The sequence below is a fragment of the Schistocerca americana genome, chromosome 2 (genome assembly GCF_021461395.2).
Source record: "Schistocerca americana isolate TAMUIC-IGC-003095 chromosome 2, iqSchAmer2.1, whole genome shotgun sequence".
Classification (NCBI taxonomy): domain Eukaryota; kingdom Metazoa; phylum Arthropoda; class Insecta; order Orthoptera; family Acrididae; genus Schistocerca; species Schistocerca americana.
In genome coordinates, this window is record NC_060120.1 from 616,359,738 (window position 1) to 616,378,122 (window position 18,385).

At 39.8% G+C, this 18,385-nt stretch overlaps 1 protein-coding gene across 2 annotated transcripts in view; it reads right to left on the reverse strand.

Moving 5' to 3' along the window:
* Nucleotides 1-8,439: 8,439 nt before the first annotated feature.
* Nucleotides 8,440-18,385, reverse strand: part of LOC124595776 — a 37,756-nt gene continuing 27,810 nt past the window's right edge. The window contains exons 4-6 of one of the 2 annotated variants that reach the window (XR_006978243.1): nt 9,506-13,821; nt 8,748-8,912; nt 8,440-8,624 (exon numbers count right to left, since the gene is read on the reverse strand). Coding sequence is in view for 1 of the 2 variants with exons in the window: in XM_047134662.1 (XP_046990618.1) it covers nt 8,862-8,912; nt 9,506-13,821 (4,367 nt within the window). In the remaining variant the exon portion in view is untranslated. Of the gene's footprint in view, nt 8,913-9,505; nt 13,822-18,385 lie in introns of both variants that reach the window. The other variant, XM_047134662.1, reaches the window with a different exon arrangement.

An 18,385-nucleotide genomic window follows, 5' to 3' on the forward strand; every position in this document is an offset into this window, starting at 1 on the left:
CTTTAGGTACTTGAAACTCCTAACCACCTTTATTTTTTGAGCTCCTTCTTTCATTCTCTTAGGAGTATCTAGTATACTTGTCATAACTTTTTTTTTTGTAAGAAATCTTAAATCCTATCTTCCCTGCCTGCTCTTGTAACTCGTTGATTTGTTCTAAGAGCTTCCTCCCACATTCCTGCAAGTAGTGCCATGTCATCAGCAAATGCTAAACACTTAATCATGATTCCTGTTTAAACCCTTTTAATGGAAGAAACTGTTAGAGAGATGGAATTTTTCTAAATATGCAGTTAATTGAAGGAGTTAAGTTTCAATTGTAATTTCTGTACGTTAAACATCAAAAACAATGTGTAGTTTCAGTAATTATTATTGTGATGATATATAAGGGCTCGATTTTTGGCCCTGAGACAGTCAGTCCACGGCTGAGTTTCAGACGAGGAACCCGGATTGGTTAGATCAACAACAATGCATCCACTCAACTGTGAAATACATGTAATAGGCCATGTGCTAAAACAATGACAGTGTCTGTTCAATACGTACCATATTATGCGGCAAGAACTGTGTGGTTCATTTTTACTGCTCATATATTTTCAACAGTAAACTACTGTAGCAGTATGTTGATATTTGCGTACAGCAGTATGCTGATATCTATTAGTAAGACTTATTGAAAGTTAAACAATAGTACACTGGCCACATAACTGTGTATTATTAGGGGTTTGTGAACAGTTAAAGTAACAAACTGTGAAACACAAATGTGCACCTGTCACCTACAATATTTAAAGTAGTCGGTGTTGAACTTCCAACACCCATTTCTCAGCCAGTGGAGCAACGCAGTACATCAACGCCGAGGACGATCAATGAGGAAATAATGCAGGCAAACATCACAAGAAGAGCACTTTCTTCTGTGTCAAGCTTTCTTTTTTCCTCCAGCTAACACAAGTTTCAAATGACCCAACAATGAGGCATAATAAGGTTCAGTTATGTTTCTGCCTCTAAGTATTCTATGAGGATTATTCCTTGAGTCTTGCAAATTGTGATTAAAAATCACCAGACATTGTGCTGAAATGTTGTGCCAGATGCACTTTTGGTTGACTGTTAGCAATCATGACACCCACCCTTTTTATAGCCTGTTCTCAGTGAGGGATGGTATGCACTCACCTAGCTGAGATGCGTAAAGTCTCAGGAGTACCATGAATCTTACTTTGGTATTTCTGCATTACCGTATCATGGATTTTGTCAAATGTTTCCTTTGTGATGCCCTCAATTGGAGAACTGGAGCATGCTTTATGTTCAGTGCTTGCCCGACTACATTTAAATTCATTAATCGAAAAGTACCCTTCAGTGATGGTGCAGAGTCTGTGAGAACTTCATCCAATTCTCTTCCAATTTGTGTGGCGATGAAACCTTTAATAACAGCATGAAACACTGTTTTCTCGATTTTCAATCGCAGTTTACACACTGACCAATTCAGATGTATGTCAACAACAAATTTTATGCTGTACATTGTTGAAATTTATTACACGATACTTCGAATACTCATGCTTACCAACCCCAAAGGTGATCCTGAATGGAGCATTCCATTATTGCCAAGGCTTACAACATTTCTTTTGGATTGATATGGATAAAGTTGATTGTAAAAATAAGAAGTTTTTGACTGATTGGACTGAACAATACTGCTTTATGCTGCCTGATTGCTCTGGAGCTATTCCAGTTTGCCTCATATGCAAAAAAAAAAAAAAAAAAAAAAAAAAAAAAAAAAAAAAAAAAAAAAAAAAAAACTGCCGCTCTTATTAAAAGTGCCAATTTAAAGTGACACTACGAAACAACTCATAAACAGTTCCATAAAAATTTTCCTCTGGGTAGTGAAGTTCAACAAGAAAAACTCCAGGCCTATGCAGCTTCTTACAAAAAAGGCATGGCCTTTCTAGTTTGCTCTATGAGAAAAAGCAGCAATGTGTGTGTATTGGACTTTTATAAACACCAGAAGCCATTTTCTGACTCTCAGATAATTCTTTTACTATACTGGAAGTGGCCGTGGCACTTTTTGAAGAGAAAGAGGATGTTGTTGCTGCAATTCAAGATATTCCATTGTCAGCAAGTAGTAATACAAGAAAAAGCAAAATTTTCGCTCCTGACAAGAAAGACAATTTGCTCAAACGTCTGCAAAAGGCACCTTGCTATGCCATGGCACTAGATGAATTGTGCAATGTTGTTAATGAAGAACAAATGTCCATTCTCATGCAAATTTTGGATATTGAACATAAAGAATATAGGGAAGAAGTGCGAGACCTGCAGATTATTCCAGACTCCTGATGACTTCATGACAAAATCAAACAATAGTTACGATAATATGGTTTCTCTTTCAACTGATGGGGAGTCAGCATTGATCGGCAAAGAAAAAGGACTACAAATATAAATAAAATTAAGAATGCTGGTCTACCATCTTATCAGTGCACAATTCACCAGACAGCCCTTCGTGAAAAACTGAATGTGGCTCTGAAAAAAGGTAATGGACAGGTTGATCAAGCTGATTAATTTTATGAGGTCTCGTTCTGCTCTTGACCACAACAGTTCTAAGCAAGAAACCATCTGGAGTTCCTAGCAAACAAAACACAGTACACTACTTGAAACATTTAAATGTCATCAATAGCTTGTAACGGGAAAACATTGCAACTCAAGAATTTTTTCACTTGCCAGCAACTTTTAATATAAAAATAATTCTGAAAATTTCAGTATTCTTAAATTTTATGTCATATCTTAAGAAGGAATTTGCAGCAAGATTCAGAGATAAAGAAGCTATTCCAATTCTTAAAATTGTCTTTAGAAGTTTCTCCAGTGGCAGGATGGATGGGTGTAGCTGTGAAGTAGTTCTGCCTTCCAAAGTCTTTACTCCAATGGAGATAAAAGACTTGCAGGAAGACATTTCCTTGCAAATGTATAAAACTGCATCCATTCAAGAATTCTGGAGTGGGGAAGAACCAGTAGAAGAAGAAGAAGAAGAAGGAAAAAAAGGGGAGGGGGTCTTGTACCTGGCTACTACATTCGGCTCTCTCTCTGCCTCTGTCTCATATAAAATAAAGATGCTGTAACTTAGCAAACGAAAAAGCGCTGGTATGTTGATAGACACAATAAAAAACACAAACACACACACAAATATTCAACCTTCGCAATCCAAGGTTGCTTCATCAGGAAAGAGGCAAGGAGAGGGAAAGACGAAAGGATGTGGGTTTCAAGGGAGAGGGTAAGGAGTCATTCCAATCCCGGGAGCCGAAAGACTTACCTTAGGTGGAAAAAAGGACAGGTACACACACACACACACACACACACACACACACACACACACACACACATATCCATCCACACATATACAGACACAGGCAGACATATGTAAATGCAAAGAGGTTGGGCAGAGATGTCAGTCGAGGCGGAATTACAGAGGCAAAGATGTTGTTGAATGACAGGTGAGGTACGAGGGGCGGCAACTTGAAGTTAGCGGAGGTTGAGGCCTGGTGGTGGGTAAGGGGAAGAGAGAATATATTGAAGGGCAAGTTCCCATCTCTGGAATTCTGATAGGTTGGTATCAGTGGGAAGTATCCAGATAACCCGGACAGTGTAACACTGTGGCAAGATGTGCTGGCTGTGCACCAAGGCATGTTTAGCCACAGGGTGATCCTCATTACCAACAAACATTGTCTGCTCATGCGAATGGACAGTTTGTTGCTGGTCATTTCCACATAGAAGGCTTCACAGTGTAGGCATGTCAGTAAATCACATGGGTGCTTTCACACATGGCTCTGCCTTTGATCGTGTACACCTTCCGGGTTACAGGACTGGAGTAGGTGGTGGTTGGAGGGTGCATGGAACAGGTTTTACACTTGGGGCAATTACAAGGGTAGGAGCCAGAGGGCAGGGAAGGTGGTTTGGGGATTTCATAGGGATGAACCAACAGGTTACGAAGGTTAGGTGGACGGCGGAAAGTCGTATCCCTGCTGGAGAGCCACATTCAGAGTCTGATCCAGTCCCGGAAAGTATCCTGTCACAAGTGGGGCACTTTTGGGGGTTTTTTTGTGGGAGGTTCTGGGTTTGAGGAAGTGTCTCTAGCTATTTGCTTCTGTACCAGGTCGGGAGGGTAGTTGCGGGATGTGAAAGCTGTTTTCAGGTTATTGGTGAAATGGTTCAGGGATTCAGGACTGGAGCAGATTCGTTTGCCATGAAGATCTAAGTTGTAGGGAAGGGACCGTTTGATACGAAATGGGTGGCAGCTGTCATAATGGAGGCACTGTTGCTTGTTAGTGGGTTTGATGTGGACGGATGTGTGAAGCTGGCCATTGGACAGATGGAAGTCAACATAGAGAAAGTGGAATGGGTTTTGGAGTAGGACCAGGTGAATCCGATAGAACCAAAGGAGTTGAGGTAGGAGAGGAAATTCTGGAGTTCTTCTTCACTGTGAGTCTACATCATGAAAATTTCATCAATAAATCTGTACCAAACTTTGGGTTGCCAGGCTTGGGTAACCAAGAAGGCTTCCCCTAAGCGACCCATAAATAGGTTGGCTTATGAGGGGGCCATCCTGGTACCCATGGCTGTTCCCTTTAATTGCCGGTATGCCTGGCCTTCAAAAGTGAAGAAGTTGTGGGTTAGGATGAAGTTGGCTAAGGTAATGAAGAAAGAGGTTTTAGGTAGGGTAGCAGGTGATCGAAGTGAAAGGAAGTGCTCCATCGCAGCGAGGCCCTGGACGTGCAGCATATTTGTGTATATGGAAGTGGCATCAATGGTTAAAAGGATGGTTTCCGGAGGTAACAGACTGGGTAAGGATTCCAGGCGTTTGAGAAAGTGGTTGTTGTCTTTGATGAAGGATGGGAGACTGCATGTAATGGGTTGAAAATGTTGATCTACGTAGGCAGTGATACGTTCTGTGGGGCTTGGTAACCAGCTACAATGGGGTGGCCACGATGTTTGGGTTTGTGAATTTTAGGAAGTAGGTAGAAGGTAGGGGTGTGTGGTGGTGGTGGGGTCAGGAGGTTGATGGAGTCAGGTGAAAGGTTTTGTAGGGGGCCTAAGATTCTGAGGATTCCTTGAAGCTCCACCTGGGCATCAGGAATGGGATTACCTTGGCAAACTTTGTATGTAGTGTTGTCTGCAAGCTGACGCAGTCCCTCAGCCACATACTCCCGACAATCAAGTACCACGGTCGTGGAACCCTTGTCAGCCAGAAGAATGACGATGGATCGGTCAGCCTTCAGATCATGGATAGCCTGGGCTTCAGCTGTGGTGATGTTGGGAGTAGGATTAAGGTTTTTCAAGAAAGACTGAGAGGCAAGGCTGGAAGTGAGAAATTCCTGGAAGGTTTGGGGAGGGTGATTTTGAGGAAGAGGAGATGGGTCTCGCTGTGATGGAGGACGGAACTGTTCCAGGCAGGGTTCAATTTGGATAGTGTCTTGGGGAGTTGGATCATTAGGAGTAGGATTAGGATTATTTGTCTTCGTGGCAAAGTGATATTTCCAGCTGAGACTACGAGTGTACGACAGTAAATCTTTGACGAGGGCTGTTTGGTTGAATCTGAGAGTAGGGCTGAATGTGAGGCCTTTGGATAGGACAGAGGTTTCGGATTGGGAGAGAGGTTTGGACGAAAGGTTAACTACTGAATTGGGGTGTTGTGGTTCCAGATTGTGTTGATTAGAATTTTGAGGTTTTTGTGGGAGTGGAGCTGGAAGTGGGAGATTGAGTAGATGGGAGAGACTGGCTCTGTGTGCAATGAGAGGAGGTTGAAGTTTGTTGGAAAGGTTATGGAGGGTGAATGAGTTGCCTTTCCGGAGGTGGGAAACCAGGAGATTGGATAGTTTTTTGAGGTGGCGGGTGGCATGCTGTTCTAATTTGTGATTGGCCTGTAGGAGGATGCTCTGAACAGCGGGTGTGGATGTGGGAGAGGAAAGATTGAGGACTTTGATTAGGGATAAGAGTTGACGGGTGTTTTCATTGGCTGAGTTGATGTGTAGGTAAAGGATTAGGCGGGTGAGGGCTATGGATTGTTCGGTTTGGAACTGGTATAGGGACTTATGGAAAAAAGGGTTACAGCCAGAGATGGGAACTTTAAGTGTGAGGCCTTTGGGGGTAATGCCAAATTTCAGAAAAGCCTGAGTAAATAAAATATGGGAGCGTAATCTGGCTAGGGCAAAGGCATGTTTGTGGAGGGAATGTAAATAAAACTTAATGGAGTCGTTGTGGGGATGTTGTGAGGGTGACATGGTATTTAGAAGGTGGAAAGTGTAACATAAGGCTAAAATGAAAATAAAAATATATGGGGAGAGATAAGGTGAACTAGACAGCAACTGTCGTTCTGGTGTGAAAAAGGTCAAAAAAGTGTTGGTTAAAGTTGAGCTATGTTGATCCTGTGGTGAACTTAGGTTGGTAAACAATGATGTGCACAAAGGTTAGGTAGTTGTATTGCCTTCAAAACACGTTAAAGGGTGAAGAAATTCGGGAAAATTTCAGAAAAAACTGCATGTAAATGTATTAAAAGGGCTGGTTATGTGGTGGCAGATTATGAAAATGAGGCTAACAATTGTCAGATGAAGGAATAATAACGTTAAAACCTGTGGGAAGCTGCTAAAAAATGATCGGTGATGTGGGAAAAACGGGAATGGAAATAAAGCGAAAGTTGTTAGAACTAGCCGAAATGGTTGTTTAATATGTGAAAGGAACTGAAGCTGTGAAGTAGTATTCATGAGGTTACATGAGAAATGTTTGTAAACTGTGAACGGGGGCTTTTATAGCAGCGGTAGTGTTGAAAGCAATAAAAAAATTTTTTGGTTATGGTTTGGAAGTAAGTTACGTATTATTGAGTATATATGTTTTTCCTCCTAAGGTAAGTCTTTCCGCTCCCGGGATTGGAATGACTCCTTACCCTCTCCCTTAAAAACCACATCCTTTCGTCTTTCCCTCTCCTTCTCTCTTTCCTGATGAAGCAACCTTGGGTTGCGAAAGCTTGAATATTTGTGTGTGTGTGTGTGTGTGTGTGTGTGTGTGTGTGTGTGTGTGTCAACATACCAGCGCTTTCTCTTTTGGTAAGTTACAGAATCTTTGTTTTTTATGTATATTTTTCCCACGTGGAATGTTTCCTATATGAAATTTCACATTCAGAAATGATTGTTTTGATGAACAAATGCCACTCCAGATTAACAGCTGCCCACCTTGAAGACACTACCCACATAAGCTGCTCCCCACCTGAACCTTTGTTTAAACTGGCTCAAGACCACAAATGTAATTTCTCTCATTGATTTTTATACAAATATGCTTATTTCTTGTATTTCATATTTTGTGAGTGAAAATCAAAATAAAAAATAATACAGAGTATGTTTTTTTCTGTATTTTTTTAATACAAATATGTCTGTATTGTATTTCATGTTAGTATGAGAGTGAAAATTAAAGTAAAAAAAAATAGTATGGAATATGAGATTTTTCTGGACTTTTGAATACAAATATGCCTATTTAATGTATTTCATATTTTTTGTGAGTGAAAATTAAAATAAAAGGTTTGTAAGGAATATGAGGTTTCTCTTCTGGACCTTGATAAAAATTTTAAAAGTATCCAGACTCCATCTAAAATTACTTGCCAACCCCTACTCTAAATGTTCTCGATTGGGGAGACACAGTGACCTTGCTGCCATGTGCGGGAGGGAATTATCTTGCTGAAAGGAAAGCCCAAGATGGCTTGTCTTGTAGGGTCACAAAACAGGGCATAGAATATTTTTGACAAACTACTGTGCTGTAAGGATTCTGCTATGGGGGGATAAAAATATGGCACCACAGACCACCCCTCCTGGCTGTCAGGCCATATGGCAGGTGACAAGTCACATTGATATCCACTGCTGTCTGTGGTGTCCCCAGACACTGCTTTGCTGATCATTGTGGTTTAATTCAAAGTGGGACTCATCAAGACAATTCTATTCCAGTCAATGAGATTCCAGGCCCAAGATGTGTCTGGAGATACCTTAGATAGCCAGGCGCGACCTCCTAGTCACAGCTTTTGACTCTGTGAACCACAATATCCTAACACAAGAGTTAAAATATTATGGAAAGTCAGAGATGGCAGGTTTGTGGTTTTTTTTCCTATCTGAATGACAGAAAGCAATGAGCTGCAGTTCCATGTCAATCAGATGACAACAGGCACTCAGAATTTTAAGGGAACAGTTTACCACAAGGTTCAATTTGCGGTCCTCTCTCGTTTCTGACATATATAAACGATCTTCTACTTGTTGTTTCATAAGATGCAGATTTTGTCCTTTTTACAAATGCTACTTGTATAGGAATGAAAAGTAGTCCAGTCGCCATATTCAAAAAACAGCAGTAAATGGTTCACAGCTAAATGGCAGACCCAGTACATACACTTCAGTGCTTGTAGAACTCCACAAGCTATGAAAATAGGGTTCTCAAACAATGAAATCCAAGAAGCAGAATGTATTGTTACATTTTAGAACTACACATAGATCACAGACGTAATTTACAGGTACTTGGGTACATACACTATCAACAACCAGAGCACATTGAATGTCATCTAATCAGCTGGTGGAGCTGAAGAGTGAAAGAATTTTCTGTTAGGCAACTATTTCTACTCCACTGAAGAATACCTGCAGAGAAACTCAAATTTAATGTTTTAGTTCATAATGTTAAGTTTATAGTTAAAATTGGCACTGAAATAGTAAAGTCATTTCACTGTATCACAATTTAATTATGTACAATGCATATCTAACCTCTTTCCAAATCCCAGAGACCACTTTCTGTGGGTTCCATGGATTTCAGGGATGTATGCTTAGATAGTTTCAGGTGCAGAACCCACATGTGAAAAGTCATTTTTCATCATTTTTTTAGCAGCTTCCAGTGCAAGCCAACAGCTGAAATATTGCACATGGATTTTTCTGGAAAATTTACGAACATAAATTTCAACACAGGATTGCTTATGACACGTCTTGACCACTCCCTTGTCATGTACAACGTGACAGCTCAGTATTAGTATTCATAATATAATACATCACAAAATCTTGCACTATACAATGCATCTGAAACAATATTTGTATATAATATAAATAACTACAGTAATTTTTAATTCAAGTGAATGGGCACATACAGTGTTAAATGTATTAACAATTGTTATAAATGTACAATGTAAATAAATATTTTTATGACTCTATTTACATACATATAGAACCAATGAGGTATTATATACTTACTGTTATGATTAATTAACATATAAAATATGTTAAATAATATACAGTTTAGAATTGTTATTAACAAATTAGACCCAAGAATGATACCAGGACACAATTTTCCTCTTAATTGATTAATTCCTTTGAGATAACACTTATGAGATTTGACCACACAACCACTGGCCACTCCTTATTTTGATCTGGTACTCAAAAATCCTCAGACTTACAGTAATTAGTCTATTATACATCAACAAATGCAATTATTCTCATTTATTTCTATAATGCTTTTCATATGTCAGACCCACCTTGAAAATAAACTCATCTGGTAAATATTTTTCCCCAAATATAAGGAAGTGTGCATAAGTGTTTACTGATAAGTATTTTCTGAGTAACTTTTGTACACTGTACACATGTACATCCCAATTTTTTCTTTTACGAATGCAAGCCGTAACTTCGGTACAAAGTACTTTTACAAACTCTTCACACTTTACACTACTATTAAGACCAAATTTTCCGTCAAATTTTGGTAAAATATGATTATAAAATCTCTGATTAATCCAAGGCTTTGGACGTGCCAGTTTAGGTTTGTGATACGGTTCACCGTCAAGCAAGAAACGAGCATGTACTGTTGGTTTACCATGAGTTTGCCTGAGATCCGATTTTTTCTGGTGAATAATACATTTACTTTCCTCCAGAGGCGCTGTGTTAATCACTGGTCTCTCCTCCTCTGTACCATCTGCATCATTATCTACCACTGGTTGTGGATAGTTGTCCGCATAACTTCGTCTCTCACTTCTCGTTTGGCTGTTTCTATTTATACTGTCTTTGAAGTGGTCATCATTTGGCGTTTTATCATTATTTGCATTAGACAGACCAGATGAAACTGAGTGAATTATTTTAGCATTTGAAAGAGGGCTAACTATTGCATTTTTGTTGTTTTCCTTACTTCTCACTTTACTGCTGTTTTCAGTGTTCGGCGAGAAGTTTTCCTTGTGAGATGTATTTATCTGAGATGCTGAGCGAGGTGGTGTAGTCAATTCTCTTAACCCTCCGATAACCATTGATGTCTCTCCTTCTGCACCATTTGCATCATCATCATCTGTCAGTTGTGGTTGGGTGTCAGTAAAACTTTGTTTCTCATTTTCGGTTTGTCTGTTTCTGTGGAAACTGTCTTTCAAGTACTCATCATGCCCTTTACCATTATTTGCTTTAGAGAAACGAGGTGAATCTGAGATAACAATTTTAGCATTTGACACATTGTTAGCTGCTGAATTTTTGTTCACATTTTTTCTTACTTCACTGCTGTTTTTAATGCTCAAGGAGAAGTTTTCCTTGTGAGATGTTTTATTTATATGAGATGCTGACAGAGAAGGAGAAGATAATTTTCTTAATTCTGGTGTTCCTTTCGATGTACAGTGTTCCTCACTAAAATTAGGTGCTACAGCATAATCTGTTTTATTTTCTATGGAAGCATCTGTCATTTTGGTGATACTCCTCACGTTACTGCCTTTTTTGCTAGTTGAGACATCTGTCTCAATCAATTTACTAGATGAAACTGCCACATAAGAATAATTTGAAGACTTTCTCCTCTCAGCTCTCAAACTTGCTTTGTCACTCTTTCTCAGATTAAGCTCTTCAACTTCTGAATTACAAATTTTCTGAGCAAATGTGTTAAATGGAGATATCTGGTCAATTTCAGCATGATTGTCACACTTTTCTTGTGCTTTACTAGTAGAGTATGAAGAAATGCTTCCCATACCAGGCAAAGATACACTCTGTTTGGTATCACACCCCATATTTTGAGGCTTAATTATTTTTTGGTATATAATATGATCAGGAGAGTTTGCAAGTTCACCAGGAACACTTTTATTGTTTCCTTGCTTTTTCTTCTCATTTTTACTGTCTGCATTGATTAATTCGTCTTGAGAATTTATGGATCTACTTTTTGCCAAGTATTTAGTTTTGTTTCTCATATGTCCGAACACTTGACTAACATCATTATCACCAGCAGACTGTTCTGATGTCCTGTAGTTTGATGTTAGGAAATTCAAAACATTTGAGGGAATGCTTTCTGTAATGGGTTTGTGGTCTGACACAGCATCTAAGTTTTCTGGCACAGGAATTTTGTTAGCAAAACTGGCATCTTTTCTTACAGTATTTGAGTGATGCTCATTTGTTTCTAATTCACTGTGTTTCATTCCATTGTCATTTATTTTACTTTCAATAATTGGTTCATTTCCACTTTCCCTGCCATTTAATGTGAAATTATTATTTCTGATACCTGCCTTCTCTGTCCCTGACCTAACTGTTTCACTACTTTCTGTGGAAACATGTGCTAACTCCAGAAATGAAGCTGCCAGGCTCCTTCTCGTTTTGGTCTCTATTTTGCACATGGCAGAAGGTGGATGTTCCTTCTTACTGCTTGATTTCACCATTGTTGAATGTGGTACATTGTCTGGATCAAATGTTAAATCTGATGACAGAGTGTTGTCACAAACACTATTATAACATTTCTTTCTTTCCTTACACTTAGTTTCCTCACTCTCATGATCTGAAACTCTTGGCTGGTGAGCAATGGGGTTATCTGACTGATACGTTTGTTTCTCTTTATGAGTTACTTTTAACATGTTAGATGTTGCCTCTTGCTGAAGTGCAGCCAGAGTAGGTGGACACTGTTCTATAATCTCATCTTTATCCACAACGATCTTAGAAGATGTAATTTTTGGTTTGAATTTAGAGATTGTAAGAGAATAACTAGGTGACTCCACTGGTCTGCCAAATTCAGGTAACGTGTGACAATCATATTCAGAGGTATGTTTGAGGCCATGGAAGGCTTTTCTTTTAACTAATATATCAACTGAGTGGTTATAGTCCCCATCATTTGTTTGTCTACTACCTTCTAAGTTATGATTTTTATGTGAATCCCCCTGCATTCCTGAAAGCTCGAATGTGTGTGGTGACACTGGATCAATTTTCTTTCCAAGTACCTTCATTATAAATAAATTTGTAGCAGAAACTTCTACACTTTCCTTTGTATTAGCTGCCAATCCATTTTGGGCATAGTTCTCATCCAAGGCAATATCACTGTGCTGTTTCTCAACAGTGGGCTCAGCACTTTTGTCATTATTTCCAACAGCTAATTCAGAGTAATTGGGCTGAAGATGTTTTTTGTTTCTTTTACCAACAATTTTAGCAGATGCAGGAGCTTTCATAACATCCATTTCTGCAGAAATACTACCTGCAAATGTATTTTTTGCATAATTCTCAGCCAAGGCAATGTAACTGTCCTGCTTCTCAATATTTTGCTCAGCACTTTCATCATTATTTCCAACAACCAATTCAGAGTAATTAGGCTGAAGATGTTTTTTGTTTCTTTTGCCAATGATTTTAGCAGATGCAGGAGCTTTCAGAACATCCATTTCTGCAGAAATACTAGCTGCCAATGTATTTTCAGCATAATTCTCAGCCAAGGCAATATCATTGTTCTGCTTCTCAATATTTTGCTCAGCACTCCCATCATTATTTCCAACAACTGATTCAGAGTAATTGGGCTGAAAATATTTTTTGTTTCTTTTGCCAACAATTTTGGCAAATGCAGGAGCTTTTCGAACATCCATTTCAGCAGAAATATCTTTATTCTGTTGCTCACTGGTACATGGGTCATCTACATTCGCCTCCATGTTCCGAACAGAATCCTCAGCAACAGGATTCTCAACTACTGAATCAAACATACAACGCTTCAGATGTATCTGCTTAAAATTGTATCTGACATTTTTAGGTACTGGAGCAATGCTACTAGCTGATCCTGAAGAAACATTTCCAGTTTTATTTTCTAATTCAGCTATAGGATCAACGTTATTGCTGGTACCCATCAGAGATTCATAAGGATTTTTCCCATGAGCCCTTGGCACCCTCTTCCTCAATGCATTTTTTGGTCTCACATTCAAAATAGAGTCTGCACTTGATCTTGATTCAAATATTTTTGGTTGGTCACAACTCTTGGTGATTTCTGGATCTACATTAAGATTACCAGTCTTCTTCCAAGTATCTTTCATAAGTTGCTTCGTCTGATGTAAAACAGTAGGTGATGTTATATCAAATAAATCCTGCTTTATTACTGCATATTTCTTCTTCTTGAGTTTATGTTCTGGTGTTTTATTTTTGGAAAAACTAGTATCTGATGATTCCATGCTATTACTCATCTCTCCTTCTCTTCTTGTCTGAGTATGGTGTTCGCTTATGTCAAGTGCGTCATCATATATTTGTGGTTTTCTGCCACTTGTTCGTGGTTTCTTTTTCTTCCTTAAGTGTATGTCCGTATCAACATTGTAATCAATTGCATTCTTTGAATTTGTTTGTTCCTCATTATTTGAATTTGAAAGTTGACCTCTCTTACAACTGCTTTTGAGCTGATGACTATTATCTGATAAAGAGGATGAACCATCTGATCCAGGGGAAATTCTTGAAGTCTCCCTCATATGTGCCAAAAGATACTGACCAGAATTTGACATCTCAAGAAATTTCTCTGAACAGTGTGCTGTTTCCTCAACTCTAGTTGTATCTGGGATGAAATTTTCTGTGACTGAACTGTCTTCCAAATGCTTCTTCCACATCTCCCTTGCTGAAAAAAAGTAAAGAGTTAACGTCACTATCTAATTTTACTACACCATAATAGAATTACGAGGGGGGTTTGAAAAGTCTGTGCAAAAACAAAAACTACTTACATGTTTGGGGTAAACCTTTTTTATTTTTCGACATAGTCTCCTTTTAGACTTATACACTTCGTCCAATGCTGTTCTAATTTGTTGATCCCTTCTGAATAATAGGAATTGTCCAAGTCTGCAAAATAGCTATTAGTTGCTGCAATGACCTCCCCGTTTGAATAAAATCTTTGTCCTATCAGCAATTTCTTCAAATTGAGGAACAAATAGTAGTCCGAGGGAGCCAAGTCTGGAGAATAAGGGGGATGTGAAACGAGTTGGAATCCTATTTCCATTAATTTTGCAACCACAACTGCTGAGGTGTGTGCTGGTGCATTGTCGTGATGGAAAAGGACTTTTTTGCGGTCCAATCGCTGGCGTTTTTCTTGCAGCTCGGTTTTCAAACAATCCAATAATGATGAATAATATGCACCTGTAATAGTTTTACCCTTTTCCAGATAGTTGATGATTATTCCTTGTGAACCCCAAAAGACATCCGAATTACTGTCTTTTCTGGCTGAAGGAATGGTATTTGCCTTTTTTGGTGCATATTCTCCCTTGGTAACCCATTGTTAAGTTTGTTGTTTGTTCACAGGAGTATAGTAATGTACCCATGTTTCATCGACAGTGACAAAATGACACTTTAAGTCCTGCGAATTCTTCCTGAACAGCTGTAAACCATCCTTGCAACACTTCACATGATTCTGTTTTTGGTCAAGCATGAGCAATAGCAGAAGCCATCTTGCGGATAGCTTGCTTTCTCATGTCCAAATGTTTATGCAAACTATTATGTATCCGTTAATTCGAGATGCCCGCAGCACTAGCAACCTCGTGCACCATAACACTTCTGTCATTCATCACCATATCATGGATTTTATCAATGATTTCTGGAGTCGTAACCTCCACAGGGTGTCCAGAACGTTCAGGATTACTTGTGCCCATATGGCCACACCGAAAATTTCGAAACCACTTACAAATTGTTCTAATCAAAGGTGTAAAGTCACCGTAATGTTTATCAAGCTTTTCTTTAGTCTGCTGGCGCATTTTGCCTTTCATAAAGTAATGTTTAATCACCACACAATATTCTTTTATGTCCATTTTTTGACAATCACTCAACTTCCTTGATTCACGCGAATGCCAAACACAAAGAAATAGACCAATATGGCTGAAACTTGGAGTGCGTTCTTTCCAAAGATGCTACTAACTAAACATGACCTCAATATGCGCCAGTGGTGCCATCTCTTGGACTTTGCACAGACTTTTCAAACAGGCCTCATAGTACAAACTCACAAAGCAGATAAATTGTAAATACAAATTATTCTCCTTGTATTACATTTGCAATGATAATTCACAGCCTGTAATTCCTTTCTCTGTACACAAAATGGTGGAAAATTACTTCAGTCCTCTAACTTGTTGCTATTCAAGGTTTAGGATTCATGTTATCTTTCTTTAAACACAGCAGTGATATCATAATCATTACAGAAGTAAAGAACTACATATATTCACAAGGTCAAAGATGAGTTTATCTTGGTCCAAACTGAGGCATATAAATAAATAGTAAGGCAAAACATTCTTTTAAAAATACATAAATAACGTGGTGGTGGTCGTGGGAGGAGGAGGGAGCTGTTATTCTATGCAGCTAACCAAAAGACCCTGTTTTCTAAACACTGATTTGAATCACCCTTTTCCTTGTTTACCATCACTCTCACTGAAATTTTTTTGAGAATATACATACTTTAATAATAGTTTTAAACTGGCATGCACCATACTTGATGTCTGTTCATTGTAAAGATACATTTTCAACTACATCCTGGTTTTTCCAACAGCAAATACTTTTCCTCCTCATGTGATTACAGCACAGCCAATGTGTCGAGGTCTTGCAAACTAATTTAAACAAAAGTTGGTAGGTATTTTGTTATGTTACGACACAGGCTTTGTTTCTAACACCAAAACAGTTAGAACATAATAAAGACGATAAATAACTTTTTAACAGTATATTCTCAGTTGTACTCCATGGGAAGAAGGGGGCGAAGACTTGGGGAAAAGATTAGTTACTCAGAAGAACTATGAAGGGATACACCTCATCCATAATAACCATCCTAGCTGATAGCCATCTTCCACAGAGGTTAGGCAGACCACTACTCCGTCTCGAGATGGCCCATCACAGCAACACATTGGGAATGTGCTTGTGTGACAGAGGATGGTAGGGAGGGTGCTGCAAAGACAATGGGCCAAAGGCCATACAATACAATACAATGCAATGCAATCACACTATGGGAGGTTCAAGCTATTGGGTGGCAGGCAATCCGAGACTGACGGTAACAGCACAGTTCTAGCCAACTGCAATGCTGCTGCTACTGGTCAAGAGGTATCAGGGCAAACAGTTTAAAAACAGTTGTGGGAAACACATATTCACCTGTATACATCAATGAAGATGCCTAATTTTACATGTGCACATTGTGTTGCCAGGTTGTATTTGTTAGCACAGTGGGATGTCATTTCCCCACAATCCGCATTCAGGGGCTAACGTGCAATGGTTTGGATGGGCATTAGATTAAACAGGCAAACACCTCTCATCATAGTGACGCCTCCACAGTTAAACGTCCAATGCTACTGGGACAAGATAGTGGAGCTGTGCATCATTCTGGAGGCTGCAGTGTTTGGACCATGCTTAACACTGATGCAGGGCAATGTTCAGGCTCACATCACCTGGCCCATCCATGATTGTCTCAATACACCAGATATCTCAGTTGTGGGATGGCCTGCCAACAGCTCTGACTTAAACCCAACTGAAATGAAAGTGTGTGAGCTTTCATGGGTCGAAATTGAGAAACTGCCCGATTCATTACAAAACATCTGGAACAACATCACTCAGGCCTACATCAATTTCGTATCTGTAGCTTTAGTCATTGATACCACGATGTCATTAATTTTGGAGCTCGAATCATCTGTTATTAAGAATTCATTTAAATCAATAAGAATATTTTTAAAATTTGAACTTTTTTCCTTTCTTTGTCCTGAAATTGATTTGTGCAACAAAACAAAGTAGCAGTGTAACGCCAAAACACTGCTGCAGCAGCATTGCTGGCAGCATGCGAACCCTGAGTGGTGTCTGAACAGTTGCTTATCCCGGTGGCTCTTATGGAGCAGTGAATGGCCAGTTTCTGTACAAGGAAATGTTTCAGGTGTCCAAAAAACATGCATGGGTGCCACGGAGGGTTTTGCCGAATGAATATCCCATGCTCACACCACAGGAGGGCGGAGAAAGGAGGATTGCAAAAGCATTAACACCTTTTTCTGCTTTGGATTTATATTTTGAACAGACTCCAGCTGGCTGGTTGGTTTGATGTTTAAAGGGACCAAACTATGTAGTCATCGGCCTCTTGTTCCATTGAACTAAATCCATGGGATGAAACGGAAAACAAACAAGACACACCACAGGAGTTCTGGATGGACAAACCAAAAAAACCACAAAGCTGAACACACTAGGGACAACAGAACACAAGAAAAGCACAGACATACAAGAAACAGCCAGAAGAGCTTAAAACAGTAGAGCAGATGTCCTGGGAAGGCTGATAACGAGGATAAGAAAGGATGAGCCAGCCTCTCTGCAACACTTTAAAATCTCTAACCTAAAAGTACTAGGGTAGAGAGCACAGGGAGACAAAGAACAGGAACTAAAACTCAAACCGAAGAATAAGAACCAGTGTCACGTAGAAAATGTAAAACCAAGTTAGCCGCGGAGGCATCGTCTCCTAAAATCGAAGGAAGGGAGTCAGGGAGATTAAAATTTCGTCTTAGAGTGGCTAGATGTGGACAGTCCACCAAAAGGTCCACCACTGTCAAACGGGAGCCGCAGCGACAACACGGTGGGGCCTCACGCCAGAGAAGATAGCCATGCATCAGTCAAGTGCGGTGGTTGCAAAGGCAGCAGAGGACCACAGAGTCTCTGCGAGAAGCCTGCAGAGAAGACTTCCACTGAGTTGTGCTCTCCTTGATGGCGCGGTGTTTACTGAGCATAACTAATCAACACCATTCGGCATCCCAAATCCCGCGACCCTTGTGGCGTAACACCAATCGGAGGTCAGGTTTGGGTATTCCAATCACCAGAAGCAGCTTATGTGTGGCCTGTTTGGCCAGCCTGTCAACGAGCTCATTTCCTGGGATTCCAATTTGCCCCGGGGTCCATACAAAGACTACTGATCGATCAGATTGTTCGAGGGCATAAACCGACTCCTGGGTAGTTGCTACCAGAGGATGGCATGGGTAGCACTGATCAATGGCCTGTAAACCACTGAGCAAATCACTGCAGACCAGGTAGGACACACCGGGGCAGGAACAAATATGCTCAAGGGCATGAGAGATGGCCACCAGCTCCGCAGTGAAGACACTGCAGCCATCCAGCAAGGAGCACTGTTCGATATGCACTGAGTGAGCACAGGCATAGCCTATGCAACCAGTGAGCCGTTGGTGTAGATGACTTCA